The sequence below is a fragment of the Pseudonaja textilis genome, chromosome Z (assembly GCF_049901715.1).
Source record: "Pseudonaja textilis isolate UNSWEBS1 chromosome Z, rPseTex1.2, whole genome shotgun sequence".
Classification (NCBI taxonomy): Eukaryota; Metazoa; Chordata; class Lepidosauria; order Squamata; family Elapidae; genus Pseudonaja; species Pseudonaja textilis.
Window position 1 is genome coordinate 128,240,947 of NC_142008.1, and position 19,853 is coordinate 128,260,799.

The 19,853-nt window shown below is 36.4% G+C and overlaps 1 protein-coding gene across 1 annotated transcript in view; it reads left to right on the forward strand.

Moving 5' to 3' along the window:
* The first annotated feature begins 9,353 nt into the window (after nt 1-9,353).
* Nucleotides 9,354-19,853, forward strand: part of PRSS8 (serine protease 8) — a 37,149-nt gene continuing 26,649 nt past the window's right edge. Inside the window, exon 1 of the mRNA XM_087918257.1 lies at nt 9,354-9,549. Coding sequence (XP_087774383.1) covers nt 9,486-9,549 — 64 coding nt within the window. The 5' untranslated portion in view covers nt 9,354-9,485. The remainder of the gene's footprint in view (nt 9,550-19,853) is intronic.

Genomic DNA, 19,853 nt, shown 5'->3' on the forward strand with positions numbered 1-19,853 from the left:
TTTATACGTGAAAAATGCATAAAATAATAAAGTAGGAATAAACTGGTTTTCCAGCTATACTTTTTTGTAAAAATTGTATGCGTGATGATACGGATTACGAGTGCGAGTACGCGATAGAAATGCATACGCCAGGCATCGGCCTGAATGCTTCGTTCCTACTCTCGTTCCCGATGCGTAGATTGCTAGCGTCGCCCGCACCGCTTTCGGCGCCATGACCGGTTGTAGATCTAGACGTCGAATTTTGTTTCTTTGTAAATTTTCTTTCTTCATAACTTGTTTCTCTAATAAAATATTTTTTTCAAAACTTCACAGTCCAAAAATTGGGGGTGGCTTATACAAAGGGGTGCTTATACATGGGGAAATACGGTATTTTTCCAAGTCTTTTTCCATTAAACCCAAAGGGAGAAAGCATGCTACATTTTTTTTCAAGAGACAACTGGTTTTTCTTTGAAGACATTTCGCTTCTCATCTGAGAAAATCCAGTTGCCTCTTGAAATAACACCTTTGGGACAATTGAATGAAATGATTAATACAATGTTGAATTGTGGAGAGTTGCTCCCTGGAGAGTCATCAGTCTTGGTGAGTTGTCCTAGATCCTTCTGGTAATCACAAAAGAGTGCCTTTTTCTCATGTGGCCTCTGTGAGCTCCAAAAATAAATTGACAAAGTGCCAAAAAATTGTATGTTGGATTCATGCCAAAACTATGATGGGATTCGTTGGCTGATTAGTTTTAGTTTGCTGTGATTTCTGAGCTCAGCTGTTGTGATCTGTAAACTAGTTTGTAGCTTAATGCAATATGTGGGCTTATCCAATTTTAGATCGTCCAATAAGCCAAGATTTAATATAGCTTAACTGATTGCAGACAGGGTTCTGCCCTCTGCTTAAATATCTCCAGCAAAATAAGGGAGATCTACTACAGTATGATATTGAACAACTTTTAAGTAGTAAGATATTTGTCTATTCAGAAATGAACGGCTTCCAACATCTTTTTTTTAAAAAGATAAATCTTTGCTTCCAATAGAATGTTAATTAAATTAATTAAATTACTGGTTCTCAATCAGGGACTGTATGATCCTCCAGGGGCTAAAGGGAAAAGCATGTAGCGGAGGCACATAAGAGCGAAGTTATTATATTGCAATCAAATATTTACATCATTGACATCAAAACTGCACTAACTATTGATTCATGTCCATATTTAGTAATAGGGCCTGTTGAAGGGAGCGGGGGGGTGGGGAGTTGAGAAATATTGATCTACATTTCCCCAATTTTATTATATTTCTATCTTTCTCTGCCTAGCAAAAGCTTAGACTTTTTTGTTCCCTGCCACTTTCATCTTCCCAAAAATCCTATGAGAACGATTTGGTGCAGTAGATGGGCAGTCAAAGATCCCTCTTTCACAGTGAAGCAGGGAACTGAAACCTTGCTGTTGCAGGTTAGAATATTCAGAAAACTTGATGAAACTGCAAACTTTCCGTTGTGGCTTCTCTGTTACCCCCCAAAACAGAACTGACACACTCCATCCAAACCTATGGAGAATAGGTTTTAAAATAATTTGGGGCAAACCCTCTTACTTTCTCTTCAGAGCAACTGATGTTCTAGGAGTAAGGTAGCCTCCACACAACAGAATAAAGAGTTGGAAGGGACCTTGGAGGTCTTCCAGTACAACCTCCTGTTCAAGCAGGAGACCATTTCAGACCAATGGCTGTCCAAACTCATCTTAAAACCTCCAGCAATCTCCCACAACTTCTGAAGGCAAGCCAGCCTACTGACAGAAGAAGTAGCTGCCAATATGATAGTAGATGTTGAGAAATGGCATCAGACAGAGAAGGGAACTCACCACCATGGACATGCTTATCACAACAACCTTCTATGCAAGTTTAGGTTGGTAGTGAATTGCCCAAGACCTGCTTTCTGAACTGATTATTATGAACTTTCTCCACAAGGCAACACCTGAGCCACCCAAATCACCCAGCTCTTAAACTCAAATGTCCTCCGAACAAAACATAGCAAACATTTTCTGGAGGCTACAGCCCCATCCAGATGTGCTGGTAACTTGCCTGGGTTTATTAGTAGCCAGGAATGCTTCTTGTCCCCTGAGGCTTACCTGCTGTGGCCGCTGACAAACCACACTTGCATGTCACGGGACAGGAAAACTTTAATTTTCCTCTTGCTTCCTGACAGACATTGAGTCACTCCTTTGTAAGTGTCATCTGAATGGCAACACAATTCTTGGGAACTTCTGGAATGTTCAAGGATTGCAACAGCTTCTCTGTGATTGGAACAGGTGACACCAGAAGCTCTGTGGCCCAAGACACAGAAGAGGAGAGAAGGTCAAAATAAGAGAAATGGGATCTGAAATCCAAAAATATCTACTTCTTTCAATTCTGTCTGTGTCTCAGTCTTCCTTCTTGTTTGCCTCACGGTTCAGTTGCCATCATCAATGAAAACATTGTTCTCTTTCAAAAACAGATTGAATATGGATTCCACTAATGTGGCCTTTCAATTTACCAAAGCTTTTTGTATCTCCATCCCTCTTCTCAAATATTTTATCTCTGGCATCCATTTCTTCTTCAGAATCTTGATTTCCCCACCCAAGTACCTCACCATCCCAGTCTTATCCCTGAATCCAACAATAATGTTTCTTTCCTTTTTGTACTGTCAGTTACAATTTGCAGGATACTTTCCAGGCAGGGATGGGTAACTATGGCCCCTTTACGATTTGTGGACTTCAACTCCCAGAATTCCTGAGCCGACCATGCTGGGAGTTGAAGTCCACAGGTCGTTAAAGGGCCATATTTGCCCCATCCTTTTCTGTGGGTAAATTTATCATGGTTCATTCAGTTCTCTCCATTTTCGGGGTTGGAATGAAAAACAGGTCCTTAAACTAACCACAAAGGATTGGCTCATTAAATTGCCGAAATCAGAAACCAAGGTTAAAGCAACCTGTGCTTAGTAATTTTGTGCAAATACCACTTTTGTGTTTCCCTCTCCTATCTAAACACGCTATTTGTTCTCTGGACTTGATATAGAATATTTCAGCTGGGTTTCCGCTTCCTGCTCAGGAACTCCCCATTTCATCAACATTTAAATTGCGGATTCTTTGGTTTTTATAAATCAGAAGATTTGCAAACATTCTGCTGCATCAGAACAAGAGTCATTGATAGATAAATATTCAAGATAAGAATTGCCCTGTTGGACCAGCGCCAAAGTCTACCTCTTCTAGTTTCTTCGTTCTCACAGCAGACAACTAGGAGCTCTTTGAAATCAAAATAAAGGATTCATAAGGACAGGGATCTCCAACTCTGACAACTTTATGACTTGTGGACTTTAACTCCCAGAATTCCTCAGTCAGCATGGCTGCTGAGGAATTCTGGGAGTTGAAGTCCACTAATTATAAACTTGCCAAGGCTGGAGACCCATACCTAAGGACAATTGTGTCCCCTATCTCTTGTTTTTAAAGGACTGGTATTCAATGGTTAATATTCTTCTGTAGCAGTGTATAAACCATCATGACGCTTAGTCATTTATTTAGCTGCCAGAGGTAATAATTCCTTTAGCTGGCATAATTAATTTTCAATGTTTATCTTATTTTCATGGATGTGATGCAGGCTTTAAAACACATCGATGATGTAATAACAAGATCTGAAGAGTTGTAACAGGGGAATCAAAGACCATTAAAACCAGATTTGAGTTAATCTATCATGCAGAATCACCATATTTTGGCAATGGGTGAAGCCAGCACTGTGATTTGTAAAGCATGATTTAGGGCTTAGTAGGTTTGAAGCCAGATCTTTTAGCTTTCATGGAACCTTGGTTAGAAGTTATCATTATTATGTACATATGAACTCAGTCAATGTAATAGAATGGAGAGAGATGGATGAAGGTTAGCATTGGATAGGTCTATAAAATCATGGAAACTCCATACAATCATTTGTATAATAACCCATTTCAAGTTACAATAGCACTGGAAAAAGTGACTTATGACCATTTTTCACACTTACAACTGTTACAGCATCCCCATGGTCAAGTGATCAAAATTCAGATGCTTGGCAACTGGTTCGTATTTATGATGGTTGCATTGTCCAGGGTCATATGATCACCTTTTGCGATGTTCTGACAAGCAAAGTCAATGGAGAAGCCAGATTCACTTAATAACCTTGTTACTAAACTTAACAATTACAGTGATTCATTTAACAACTGTGGCAAGAAAGGTTGTACAATGGGGCAAAATCACTTAGTTTAGCAACAGAAATTTTGGGCTTAATTGAGGTTGTAAGTCAAGGACTAAATGTAATGTAATGAAAGGAACACAAAATAATATATATAGTAGCTCTCTCTCCCAAAATATCATCTCTCTTGTCAAACATGATATGTAGTTATCATCCATTGTGATAAATGTTTATATTTTCCAGAGTTTTCCTGCTCTTTAAAAGAATATTATATCAAAAATATCTTCAGGTAGAGGTTTCTGGTTTTGGACTTCCCTGAAGACGGACCGCTGACCGTGATTGTCCGCAGCTTTGGTCCATGCTTCTTCATCTGAGAGCCCCAATCGGCTAGATCTGGGACAGAAGCTGCCTCGTAGGGGCAGCGGAGGAAGGGGAGACCATCGGCTGGATAGAGGGGGGTTGCAAACACCCTCCCTGGCTTGGCAAAGCTCCCTCCGAAAGACATCTGAAGTGGTGGTCTAAAATGGCCACCCTGAAGGAGAAGAGTAAGCTGAAATAAGATTGTGCAGGAGAGCGAAAGAAGTGGACAGCAGGAGAAACAGGACACTATAACTAAATGAAAGGTACCCCAGGATTAATTTCTAAAAAATTTTTTAGAAAGGATTTAAAGCAGCAAAGAGAAAGGAGGAAAAAAAGGTGTGAGTTGTTTTTTGAAAGCGGTGGGGCTTTGAACCGAAAAAGGTAGAAGCTGGAAGAAGAAACCATTTAATTAATTTGGATAAATATATCCTGTTACTATATAAGCACTAACAAGGCTGAATTTGTGATTGTTAAAGAGAAAACTCAATATCAGTTGGATTTGATTTTTTTTTTTTGGAAAACTGTGGTTTAAAAAGCAAACATATGAATTTAAAAAAGGGTGGGGGGGTGAAGATTTGTTATGATAAAGAGTGTCATCTAATGGTTAAAGTTAACTTGTTTTTTTGCTAAAAGAAACTCTGTTTCTTAAAAATCTTAAGGAACATTGACATAATAAAACAAGATCTTTGAAAAACTGAAACTTTAAAACAAAGAAAGAAGCAGGAAGATTCTGCCCTGGGATTAATTGATGATTTTGGCTGGACTTGATATTGGACTAGTTATGAACTAAATATTTGAGAGGAATAAAACAAAAACTGACTGTTGGAAACTAACCTCATAGACACTATTTGGATTAAATTATTAGACAGAAACATGTAAAATGGTGATATGTCTTCTGGAATTAAAAATGGAACTCAGAAACATGAAAGAAATATTACAAGAATGAGGTGAATCATTGGGTTATACTAAAATAAAATTTTTGGAAAATATGATCTTAGAATATGAATAACAAAGACAACAAAGACAAAAAATGGAAGATGAGGTGGAGCTGACTACAGAAGAGGCCATTTTTAACTATCATCGGGAACAAAGAACTCTGAAAAGAAGGAGAAGAGTGGGAAATAAAAATATGAGACATAAGAAGTTAAATATAAAAGGGAATATTTGCAAAATTAAAAAAGGTAAACAGAAACAGCAGAAAATTGAAGGGTGGAAGAAAGCTATAAATAGGGAGGTGGATAAAAACTGAAGTGGCAGAATAAAGGGGGAAATGAAAGGGAAAAAGAAGCAGGATTCAGAAACAAAGAAATACGGGAATTGTAAAAAAATGAAAAGGAATTGTTTATTTAGAAGGCATAAAGACAATGGATAATTAATATTCTTAAAAGGGGATTCTGCAAGATGAGGAGGGGTAGTTTAAATATACTTAAAGTTATGAATATTGTAGGAAATAGGGATATATAGATTATTAAGATGGAAAATAGAACTGATACTCTTTGGTATTGGAATGTAAGCTCTTTTCTTATATGTATAGAGATGAATGTAATAATTAATGGAAGATGTTTACTAAATATATTGAAATAATTGAAATGAAATATGGGGGGAGTTTTAATGGAGTAGACATTTTTTAGTTCTGGAAAGCAGGCCTTTTTGTTTAAAGGTATAAAGATGAATAGAATAATTACTGGAATATGTGTATTAAAAATAATTGAAATGATATAGGAGGACAGCTGGAATGGAATTAATATCAGAGTTTAGGATTAAATGAATAGATTAGTATGTTTTCTTTAGTTTGAAATGGTAAATAATTTTTATGAATTTAAGAGGGGGGGAAACGATGCAGAATCTGATTTATACTTCCTATGTAGTTTTAAAAGAATTATTAATTTCAATTTTGTTTAGGTAATAAAAGTTAAATGCTTATTGGGATTAAAAGGGGAGATAAAAAGTGAATATGTAAACTTTAGAGGTGGCACACCTAAAATTGGTAATTTAAGGGGGAAATTAATTTTATAGAAGGATTGTATGAAATTAGATTTTATGAATGGATATAATAAGAATATGTGATGAAATATACAAATATGGCAGTGAAAAGTATCAAAGTATAAGAACTATAAAGATATGAGAAATATTGGTGAATTAAATAATAAGGCAAGCATTTGGAATAATATAATAAAGTAGAAAATGTATAAAAGCATTGTTAGGATAAGAAGTTGAATATAAAAATTGAATATGTAACTATGGTCATATTTGTATGTAAAGATGTACCTGTAATCATGTTGTTCACTAAAAAGAGAAGTTTTTAAAATGTCAAAAACTGGAAAAAAAATATCTTCAGGTTGATTCAACAAGTCAAAAACGGAGTCCAACCATTTTGAATTCAGCTCTGTTCTCGAATGGAGTTATGAAACTTTAGTATACTTTGCTTCCGTTTCCATTTGTATGCCTGGGTCTAAAATTGATCTCAGAAGACTACTGTGTCAATTAAAGTAATACTGATTATTATAATGCAACTTTGGGGATTAAGGTAGGAAACACGATAGTCTGAAAACCAACATTGCTTTTTGCCAGAGAGAATAGTTTACAATTCCCATTGTCTTCAATCTGTTTGGGAATTGTTATCCATATTTTTTAATTAAAGGCATTTTTAACAAAGTGAAAACCACAAGAGAAAATACAATTAATAAAGAATAAATCATAACAAAGAAAATAGAAAAGGAAACAAAAGGAAAAGACAGATTATAAAAAAGATACTTCCGATCTCCTTGACAGTGATTATAGATAAAGTTTTTACTTTGCCCCCTTTCTCAGATTACATTATCACTTTCTTCTTTCTATAAATTCTAACTTTAAAGCCCATGAATCACATTTTAATTTCTCTCTTTTTTTCCCAGTAAAAAGTTCATAAGGATTTCCAGTCACTAATGAACATAGCTGTTGATTGCTCTCTAATCCAACAGGTTAATTTGCTAGTTCTAACATCTTCATCAACCATTGTACCACTGTGAGTAGTTCAGAATATTTTCCATTTTTGCTCATACAATAAGTTTGCAGCAGTAATTACTTATAAAGACAATCTTCCATAGGTCTTTTCTAATCAGATGTCCATTAATTCAAATGAGAAAAGTCAAATGCTGATTTTAAAGAAATTTGTAGTATTATATGTATCTGACCCCAATAATTCCTGGCCTCTTCCCACGTCCTTTAGACATGACCATGTAGTCCACATTTCCAAAAGAAATTTGAAGAACTTTCATACATTCTAGACAAATTTTGGAGTCATACACCAACATTTTATTAATATTGTCCTTTCTGTTACAATCTATGTTTTAGTCCTTTTAACTATATATTTCCCATTGTTCCATCAGTATGTTGGAGCCGATTTTATCATATAATCGGTCATTTGTTCTTCTGTTTTAAATTTCCATAAAAATTAATCATTGTACCATTGTACCAATGTTCATCATGTATATAGTTGTGAGTTAAAATTCTGTTTCCTGCTGCTCAATTCCAAATGTCCTATTATCTACCCTAAATCCTTCTCTTAGTTAGGCATATGAAAACCATTGAAAGTTAAATCCCTCTGCAGCCAGTTTTCTCTTGATTTCATCTTATATTCTCTATATTCCTGTTCTAGCAACTCTTGATAAGTTATTCATTTTTTAACCCATTTTTTCTTTCCTGTAAAATGCTTCCTATGCTGAGATCCATAAAGGCATTTTCATGTGCAATCTGGATTTATATCTGTTCCACATTCTCAAAATGGCACTTCTAATATAATGACTCTTAAAATCTGCATCAACCTTAAATTTATTATATTACCGACGACCTTACCTGGGAACTGTTATCAAAAACATATTTAGAAGACAGTAAATGGACATTATAAGCTGATCTATTTCACATTAACTTCCAAACTCTTAGGCTGGCACATTCCAGATGTGTTGATCGATTTATGAACACAAAACAGCAGGGTTGAAGCAAGCGATTTGATAGCTATAGTCCCAGCCTATTCAAGATTTCCTGCCTGAGCAAGTTAGACTAGAAGACCTCCAAGATCCCTTCCAAATATCTCATTCTGTTATTCTGTAAGGAGTCCAATATGGGAAGATATTGTAAGATGAGAATTGTGGTAGTCTACAGGGGCAAAAATGTCTGTCTGTCTATCATCTACCTATCTATCTATTATCTATCTATATCTATCATCCACCTATCAATCATCAATCAATCAATCTTTCATTTACCTATCATCTATCAATCTATCATCATCTATATCTATTTATCTACCTATCACCTACCTATCAATTATCAATCTATAAATCATCTATCTATCTGAATTATATAACAAAACCCGAAAGCTTGCCCTCCTTGAAAGTGTTAGTTTCTTTACTAGCATAACCTTCCAAAACCGTGTTTCTCAATTTTGGCGACTTTAAGATGGATGGACTTCAACTCCCAGAATTCCCCAGCCATCTTAAAATGGCCAAGATAGAAAAACACTGTTTGAGAACCTGTTTGCTTTTTGACAAACCATTACCCTTTCCAAAAACCTCAGAGAAGACTCAAAGGGCAGCTAGCAGGATAGTCCTCAGTCCTTCTTCCCAATAACCCCGGCCTAATTTGGGGGTGCTGTGTGCTGAACAACCCTACCCCCAAATGACTGAAAAAGTCAGGGCTGGAGGGCTCTGCTTTGACCCCGCCCCCCAAGCCAACAGGTGAGCGAGACCGCCCTATGCAAATGAGAGCGTTGTCTGCCGCCTCTGACTGGCTCTGGCCCGACGCCCAGCCCTTCCCCGAAAGGTTAGACGCCTTGTCCGTCATCGGAGAAGGTAAAGTCGCCAACGCCGCCTCCCGCTTCAGTGCACCTGCCTACCGGCTGCTCGAAGGATCCTGCAGCTGGGCTCCCTTCGCCGCTTCTCTTCAGCTGGCCACCGTCGTTGCCGTCGATCCACCTGCGTCATGGAGGGGCTGCGGGGTGGCCTGAGCCTCGCCGGGCTCCTGTCGTTGCTGCTCCTCGCCGGCGGTAAGTAGAGGAGGACAGGCGACAGCCGTCCGGGGCGCCTTGAAAGGTAGCGGGCAGCTCCTGTCCTGTTGCTATCCCCGCACACCTTGCAGTTTGGCCGCGGGCTACTTCTCGCGATCCCGTCCAGGTTTGGAACCGTGTCTGGTTTGGTAGCAGCCGAAGTTTCGAGCTTTCGAACCAACACCCCGCTGGTTGTTTCCTTGGATGAGGTGGGTGGGTCTTTCGGGTTTCTAGTCCTCAAGGCTTTAGGAGCCAAGTTGGTTTTGCAGAGCGGGGGCGGGAAGTCAAAGTCGAGCTCCTTGCTTGGGGCAGTGAAGAACTTGGAAGGGAGGTGGGCTCCACCAGGAGTTGTTGTGTGGGCATCCGAATGCAGATTTTGGTCGTGGCAGCCCTGCAGATTGCGTTGTATCCAGAAATCTATTCCTTAAGACGCAGGAATCGCAGGAATCGTAGCTTACCTGTTTTTTTTTTAAGCTTTAAAGCTTGATCCTTCTTGTGCCTGAGGCTGCGGGTAATTGTTTCTGCCCAAGGAGAGACTTCCTGCTCTAGGATATTTTTTCCTTAATTCCGTTTCTCACCTTTTCAGGCTTATTCCGGATCTCTGTTTTGAAAGGTCTTCTCAAGGTGGCATGATCAGAATAGAATACAGAATAACAAGAGTTGGAAGGGACCTTGGAGGTCTTCTAGCCCAACCTAGACAGGAAATCCCATACCATTTAAGAAAAATGGTTGTCCAATCCCTTCTTCAAAAACTTCCAGCTTTGGAACATTAATAACTTCTGGAGGCAAGACTTCAAATTGAAGTCTTAATGATGATTGTGATGATTAAAGGAGACCCTCACAGCACCACTGTATTCTCCATTCCCGTTTTGAGTCCTATGGAATTGTGCTTTTAACACACTCTTCTGCTAGAGCGCTGGGATGACAGCTCTTTTTAGGCTGGAGAACCCTAACCTCTTTTCGGTTTTATCTTAGATTTAACTGTTTTTGGTTTCCCTCCCTTCTTCCTAAAACCAGCTTTAGGAGCATGACCAGCAAAGGCTGCCTGGCCTTGTAGCTTGCAAGAGGGCAAAGGTCTGTGCTTTGGGAAAACACAGTCAGAAAGAGAAAGGGGAGGAAATGTTCCTTGGAATGTCTTGAGGAAGAAGATTTGCCATCATATTTTCTTTTTTCCTCCCCGTATTGGAGTTTTCATGTTTTTTTTTTTTTAGGAAGATACAGCATTCCCTAAGGAAAATTGCTTAGCTATGGTTACATCTCTAGGCCTGGAAAAGCCATGCTGACTGTATTTCTGCTTGCCTGGATTTTAGACCGAAAGCTGCAACACTAGAATGGGCTCAGTATTTTAAAGGAAGGGCTTGACAGAATAGGAACCTCTGATCTGATGTGTTAAGATCCTTTTTAGTTATTCTTTGAAAAAAGGTTTAACCGTTGGTGTGCTACCTCCAGGCCTCCAACGTCCTTTCTGACAGATGTGGAAATATCTGTCGGAGGTGAGAAGTGAGATTCCCCCCCACCATTTCTCTTCTGGAAGGAAATGTGTTCTTGGAGCCAAAAAAAAAGAAAGAAAAAAAAGCATTATCTCCTTTTTGGTAACTACACCTAGTCTCTGGGCTGCTTCTTGAAACTCCCATTATCTTCTTCCATGGAAGCTGAAACTCAAATACACTTCATAGAAGAGGCATTAAAATCCAAGCACTTGGGAATAGCGGTTTCTGGAATGTTCTCCACGTGTGTTTACATGTGCCTGTCCTTTCAAGTCTGCAGTTGGGCAGGATGTCTGTAATCAAACAAAATAAGAAGACAGAAGATGCTTTACCCTCAGGGCACATCCAGTCAGCAGTAGCAGTGCTCAGTCCTGGAACATAAGAATAAAGTACGAGTAATCCTTGACATAAAAATAGCTCATTTAGGGACCATTCAAAGTTACAGTGGCAGGGAAAAAAGTGTCTTACAACCATTTTTCACACTTTTTAAAAATTTTTTAAAACTTTATTAAATACAAAAAAATAAAAACTACAAATATAAAAAGTAAAAAATAAAAAGTCTTACAAATAAACATCACAACACATTCTATAGTAAAACTACTCATATTTTCTCTAATACATTTTAATAGTGATTTGAATATCTTATAAGAAGTATTAAATGGCAGTTACTTCCTATCTCTTATAAGCTACCTTTTATCTATACTATGTAAGACATAATAGTCTATTATTATTATTGGATTATAACTATGTGTTTTTATGGATAAGTCCTTTCTATAACTTAATCAAAGAAAAAGAGGCATAGAACTAGTCTTTATAAATTCCTATCCTTTAGGATATATATCATGATATGTTTCGTAAGTTCATTATTTCCCCTTATTTTATACATTCTTTTTTTTTTACACTCTATCCAATTGTACCATTTATCCCAAATCAAATAGTATTCAGAATTATCCTTTTCTTTTAATTTTAGTGTTAACTTTTCCATTTCAGCACATTCATAAATTTTCTGAATGATAAAATAAATAGGTGCTATGTTGGGCATTTTCCAGTATTGTGCCAGTGAGATTCGTGTCACTGTTAATCATACCTTACTTTGAGGGAATAGTCCCCTTTAATAATACCCAGGAGGTACAATTCAGGTTCCCACTCCAATCCACTTTGGATAATTTCCTCTATCCATATTTTAATCCTAATCCAGAATTTTTTGACCTCTGGGCATGTCCACCAGAGATGGAAGAAGGCACCATGATTTCCCTTACATTTCCAGCAGAATGCGTTTACTGTTGGATACATTTTTGCCAATCTAGAGGGTGCCAGATGCCATCTATATATCATTTTATATACATTTTCTTTATAGGATACTGATTTTGTTAATGTAAGGTTTCTTTGCCAAATTTCTTCCCAGTCATCTAAATCTATATTATGGCTGAAATTCTTTGCCCATGCTATCGCTGGTCCTTTCACATTTCCTCAACTAATTCATATTCTAGTAGGTAATTGTATAATTTGGATATCATATTTTTTCTGGGCCCAACAGTATCTTATTGAGTTGAGTATTTTTGGTTTCTAGTCCAAATTTTTTTAAGTCCCTCTCATATCTCATTGCTATTTGAAAATAGGACCAATGATCAATCATTATTTCTTGAGTTTCTAATTCTTGGATCAATTTATGTTTTCCTTCATTATCTAAAATTTGGTGGTATTTAAACTTTTTACTAATATCCATTGTGTTGGGATGAAACATTGCCTCCATTGTTGATAGCCACATCAGAATTTTAATGTAATGGTTTCTCCTAATAACTGTCCATGTTTAATCAAAAATTTACACAGGGTATGTCTATAAAAATATAAGTGAATTTTACTGTTCTGTTCCACAAAAGGGTGTGCTACCCTATTTGTAAATCGTAACCCTCTAGTGTTAAAATTCTTTTATTTTCCAATTTAATCCAATCCTTTATCCACACTAGCACCATCACTCTATAATAGGTCTCCCAAGCAGGGAGTCCAAAGCCACCTCTGCTTTTATTGTCTTGTAAGTAAATTCTTTTAATTCTTAATTTCTTACCTGCCCAAATGAATTTCATAGTAATTTTGTCCAAATCTTTTTAAAAAATGTCTAATAATATAGGGATCATTTGAAATAAATATAACAACTTGGGTAGAACATTCCTCTTGGTCGTAGCTATTCTACGTAATAATGAAATCTGCATTTTACTCCATTTTTCCAAATCTCTTCCAATTTGTTGTACTGTTTTTGTGTAATTATCTTCCTTCAGAATTAACATACTAGATCTTAACCATATACCTAAATATTTAATCTTATTTACAATTTGAAGTCCCATTCTTTTCTCTAATTCTTTTTTATTATTTGTTAAATTTTTAACTAACATTTAACCAACTCTATTCTTTATTAATTTTCAGCCCTGCTAATTTACCAAATTATTCCCTTAATAATATTGGTCCTGAATCTATTGGATCTTCTATAATAAATACCATATCATCCGCGAATGCTTGTAATTTATATTCTTGCCTTTTAATCTTTGTTCCTTTGATTTCTTTGTTCAGTCTGATTCTATCCAATAGTGTTTCTAATATTGTTATAAAAAGCCAATTCGACAGTGGGCATCCCTGCCTGACACCATTTTTTATCTCAAAAGGGTTAGTAAAATCTCCATTTATCATTACACTTGCCTTCTGTGTAAGTAAATTAAGTTTAACATTTTTGCAAAATTGTCACCAAATTCCATCAAATTAATCTGACATTTCATAAAGTCCCAATTAAGGTTATCAAATGCCTTTTGTGCATCCAGGAAGTCAAGAGTAACTTGACTTCCTGGATGTGTCTCATAAAATCCTAATATATCAATTATGGTTCTCATATTATTTCTAATCTGTCTCGTGGTAAGGAATCCATTCTGGTCAGAATGAATCCTATCATTAAGAATTATCTTCAGTCTTTCTGCCATCATGCTCATGAAAGTTTTATAGTCTGTATTCAAAAGGGATATTGGTCTATAACTTTTTATTTGGTTGGCATCTGCACTCTCTTTAGGGATTAATATAATATAGGCCTCCTTCCACGATTCTGGGATTCTAGCTTCTAATAATACCTCATTGCAAGTCTCTAGTAACAAATTTTCTAGTGGCTCTCCTATATCTTTGTTTAGTTCACTTGGGAGGCTGTCTGGGCCTCGTGTTTTGTTGCTTTTTTGTCTTTTAATCACCCCCTTTAGCTCACCTAGGGTTATCCCATTTTATATAAATTCTCAAAGTAATCTACAATAATTTTCTTTTTTTCCAAATCCATCTCTATTGTTCCATTGTTATCTTTCAATTGATATATAATTCTTTTTTGGTTTTCTTTTTTCCACTTATATGCTAGCCATCTACCAGGTTTGTTTGCATATTCGAAATGATTTTGTTTTAAGTATTGCAATGTCTTGGCTAAGTCTTCCTGATCTAAAATATTCATTTCATGTTTAAGTAATGTCAAATCATTTCTAATTTGTTTGTCCCCTGGGGCTTTCATTAATCTTTCTTCTAAATCTTTATTATTTTTGTTAATGTATTTTGTTTCTTCCACCTTTCCTTATTTCTGTTGGCCATGTAGGCTATAGATATTCCCCTTAAATACGCCTTCATTGTGTCCCAGAGATTTTGCATTGAGGTATCCTGTTTTTTTTAATTAAATTTAAAAAATACATCTAATTCTTCCCTGATTTTTTGAGTATACCCTTTTTTCTTCAATAGTTGTGGATTAAGTGTCCACCTACTTTTCTTACGGATTTGGTCTTTCCAAATTATCTGCAATGGATTGTGATCTGCCCAAATGTTAGTTAATATCTCTATATTTTGTATGTCCTTAAATAAATCATTATTCACCCATGCCATATCCAGTCTTGACCAAGATTTGTGTGGATTGGAGTAGAAATTAAATCGAGTCACCCCCTGGATTCAACTTCCTCCATGCGTCTACTAAGTCTAGTTCTTCGGCCATATCAAAAAACTTTTAGGCAATATATTCCAGTTTTTCTATGTTTTTGGTCACTGGCATAATCCTGTTTATTATTAGTAATTGCATTATAATCGCCGATTATACAATTGCCTAATTCTATTAATTTCTCGTATAGGGTTTTATAAAATTCATTCTGATTTTTATTGGGGGCATATATCCCTACTAATAAAATATTTTTTATTTTGTATAACCACCCCTATAATTAATATTCTCCCCATCGTATCGTTATAAATCAGTTTCAACATTATTTCTTCTTTAATATATAATGCTACTCCTCTCTTTTTTCCTCTGCTAATGATATATACAGTTTCCCCATTTTTTTGTTTTGTAAATATATCTGATCTTGTAATTTGATGTGAATCTCTTGAAGACATATTATGTCGAATTTCTGTTTCTCTAGTTTCGAAAATATTCTTTTCCTTTTAGATAAATCATTTAATCCATTAATATTAATAGATGTCAGTGTCAGTCCTTTTTCCATTATTCCTTATTCTAGCCTCTATCTCTCATTGGTCCTGGTTGCTGTTTGACTCCTAGTTTTGATTCGTATTTCTTCTTGAACAAGTATTTCTCCCCTACTTTCTTTGTCTTGGTCTTTCTCTCTCTCTTTAGTTCTTTGTTGTACTTCTTCTTCACTTGGGGTTTCAAGTTCGTCTTTACTACTAGTTTCCTCTTCTGATTCAACTATCTGTTCAAAAAAGTCTTGTGCTTTAACTAGGTTGTCAATTTTCAGTCTTTTCTCGTTCCATGTCATTAAAATAACTTCCGGGGTAATCCATTTAAAGGGGATGGGATTTTTGTTTAAGAAGTTTGTGAGTAATCAATAATCCTTCCTCTGTTCCTGGACTCTTCTTGGAATTTGTTTCAGTACAATTATTTTTCTGTCTTTATATTTTATTGTCTCTTCCCTTGAAATCTTATAGATTATATCTCTGACTTTTCTTTTGGCAAATCTAATATGGACCTCCCGAGGAAGTCTATGCCATCTCATGTAACTAGTATATACTCTGTAAATGTCATCTATTTCATTTACTATTTCATTCTTGTCTCTTTGGAGAAATTCCGCTAAGAGTTTGGCCATCACTGACGGTCTTCCTCTTTAACTTCCTCTACATTTTGGAATCTTAGATAGTAAGAGGCTCTGTCCATCTCAAGGTGGATTAAGGCCTCTTCTGTCTCTTTATTGTGGCCCGTGATTTTTTGGTCCATAAGTTCTAGTTTTTTCTCATTTTAGCCAGATTGTTGTTCAATTATTTTGATCTTTTCTTCATTCCTTTTAATTGATTCCTTGATCAGACCTATTTTCTCATCCAGGTTCCTGATTTCAGCTTTCATTTCCCCTATTTCAGTTTTCAATTCAGTTTTCATTGTTTCCCGGTCTGCTCTACTTTCAATATGGTTTTTGGACATTGATTCTTGTAGAATCAGCATTGTACTTTGGATTGCTAATAAGGAGGCTTGGACTGATTGGGCATTAGTTGTGGTACTTGATTTTTCAGGAGCCAACATCCCTTCAATCATTTGTTGAGTAGACACTGCTGGACTGGATAATGCCACCATTGGTACAGGTTTTTTCCCAGGCTTAGTAGTAGTAATACTTGTCATATCTTTGATAATTTTATATTGCTCATCTACTGTTCGGTATATATTGTCCCAAATTACCATCAATTTTATAAATAGTTAAAAGATTTTTAATTTCCCCAATTAATTAAAGATTGCTTTGTTATTTAATTAGTTAAATTAATTTTCTATCCCTACTCAAATTATAAATTGTTATCAATCTGATCAAATAATATTTCAGAAGAAGATCATTTACCAATTGTCTAACTCTTGAATTAACAATAGGTTATTGGTCTGTTTTTAATGATAAAAGTCTCTTAAGTATTAGTACCAAAAAGTTACTAACCAATATCAAGCACTATCAATCAATACAATCAAATATCACTCAATTTTACAACCCAAAATAAGTATTTAAATTTGTTTAACTATTACTCCTTTTACCAAAATATATAATTTTCAATATGCAATTCATCAATTCTTAATTCTTAATTGGCAACAAAAAAGAGGAAAATATTTAGACTGTAATTATAATAAACACTATGATAACTTCACTAGACCACAGTAAATCAGTGAGAAGAAGGCAGAGTGGTGGAATTAATTACCACTTCCTTTATAAAGATCAACTAAAATTATCCAAACAAATTCCTATATAATATCTTCAATTTATAACTCCTAATTACAACAAGATTTAAATGCATACAATAAGAATTTCATATTGTAAAAAAATTCCAAGAAAACAAAAGGACAGCAAGAGAGGGGAAGTAAGAAATCCTAAGAGGTCTGATAATAGGTAGCTAAATTCAGTTATTTGGTACAATAATCCTGCTAAATATATTAATAGAATAGTAGAATATTTTCCAATGTTTGTTTGATTCAGATCAGTTCTATTTCTGGCAACAGATCTATAGATCTCTTCCAATCACAGTGATACAGTTTATTGAAACTTGGCGTTCTCAATGGCCGTCTCCAAGAATTGCACAGTCACTCCTCGTTTCACTTAGATTCCTGTCAGGTCTCTTTTCTCAGTCAAAATAACCGCAACACTCCTGTTCCAAACAGTCAAAGAAAGATAAATCCTTCAAAGAATATCCTCTCGACTCTCTCTCCTCACTCCAATTTTTTCCTCAAATTTCCTCTCGAACTCTTAGTTTCACTGTTTTCCCAGCTTTAGGGGTGGAAAACTAGATCACTGCCGCCGACTTCCACCCTCACCCCTTTCACTCTGGGCTTCCTTAATACAGGCAAATATCCATTCCAATACTCCAGTTATAATCCAAAGGGAACTTCCAGCATCAGTAACTTGCTAGTCATCAGTTCACTATCGTCTCACTGCTTCCTTCTTTAATAGCTCATCGCGTCTCCAGGTCTGCTCGCAAAGGGCCGACTTCTCGGACTTCGGGCTCTCTTCTTTGACATTTTGGGATCGCAACTTCCCGAATTGACTCCAAGAGTTTCTCCTCACTTTATTGATCGCTCCAGGACCAAACACCACCACGAATGGCTGTCCAGAGGTGAAAAACCCGGTACAGGAGATCAGAGGAGATTTCTCCTGCACCACCATGACACGACATCACTGGAAGTCCAACTTTTCACACTTATGACCATTATGGCATCGCTGAGCTCACGGGTTCAAAATTCAGAGGCTTAGCTTGGCTCATATTTATGACGGTTGCGGTTTCCTGGAGTCGTGTGATCCACTTTTGTGACCTTCTTGCAAGCAAAGTCAATGGGGAGGCCAGATTCATATAACAACCATGGAACTAGCTTAACAACTGCAAGGACTCATTTAACAACTGTGGCAAGAAAGATTGTAAAGTGGGGCAAAACTCAATTTACAATGGTCTCACTTAGCAACAGAAATTTTGGGCTCGATTGTGGTCATAACTTGAGGACCACCTGTAAACAGGATCCTTTTCTTCGCCTTGACCCATGACCTCCAAACTCTGCATTCAAAAAAATGGGTTATAATTTATTGGGGTTTGATGCTTCCTCGTATTTTAGGTTGGCAAAGGGGAGGGGGAGCGTGGAATAATTTTACAAAGCACAAAACACAAATTTAAATTTTTTCCAGCAATTGAGTTCTGCAAAAAAATTATTAGTAATAAGAAGTCAAGTTATATCAGGTTGTTTCATGCATTGCATTGTCAAACATGTTGTGGCTTGCTTAGTTTCAGCTTTGTAAGATCTATGAGCCCAGCCATCATGGCATGTAAATCGATACTTAAAGTTTATTGTTAAAGTTGAAACAAGGATATAATGGATTGGTCAAACCATGATTAAAACTATGGTAATAGTTTTAAATGTTAAAACTAACAACAGATTGTTAGGGGTTCTGGATTCCCTAATTTGGAGATGTCAAAGATTGAATTTAAGTCATTCTGCATGCATTGTTGATTTTTAATTTTCCTCTGTCACTATTTGGCAGTTCTGTTATGTCTGACACTTAGTAAATGTAGACCTCTTTGGGCTATTTTCTTCCAAGATTACGTCCAAAACAGATACAGTAGTTAATTTTACAAATTTTGATTCTGAAAAAAACTATCTTTGATATGGATGCCACTGTTCTGAATATGCTCAGAGAATTCCCCCAGCACTCAGAAAATTCAGATTTTTCTTGTAGTTTTGTAACAGAGATGCGGAACTATAAGGCAGTTGTGCCTGTTCTTGTTGAGCAAAAGAGCATTTGTTGAAATTCTACCTCTTAGGTTTACAGCGAAAGCAGAAAACGGTAGATGTCCCTTGGCCTTTTTATTTCTTGAGTTTAAAGAAAATGGTTTACAGGCAGTGCTCTATTTACAACAGTTCATTTAGTGGCCAGTCAACGTTACCACAACACTCCAAAAAGTGACTTAGGACCGTTTTCCCCTCCTATGACCTTTGCAGCAATCACAGGATCCCATGGTCATGTGATCAAAATTCAGATGCGTGGCAACTAGTTCCTATTTATGACTCTCTCTGTGTCCCAGGGTCCCATGATCCCTTTTTTGCGACCTTCTCGCAAAGTCGATGGGGAAATCAGATTTCACTTAACAGCTGGATTACTAACTTATCGACTGCAGTGATTCACTTAACAACGGAGGTGAGAAAGATTGTAAAATGGGGCAGAACTCACTTAACAATAGCACTTATATAATACTTCATAGTGCTTTACAGCCCTCTCTAAGCGGTTTACAGAGTCAACCTGTTGCCCCCAACAATCTGTCTCCTCATTTTACCCACCTCAGAAGGTTGGAAGGCTGGGT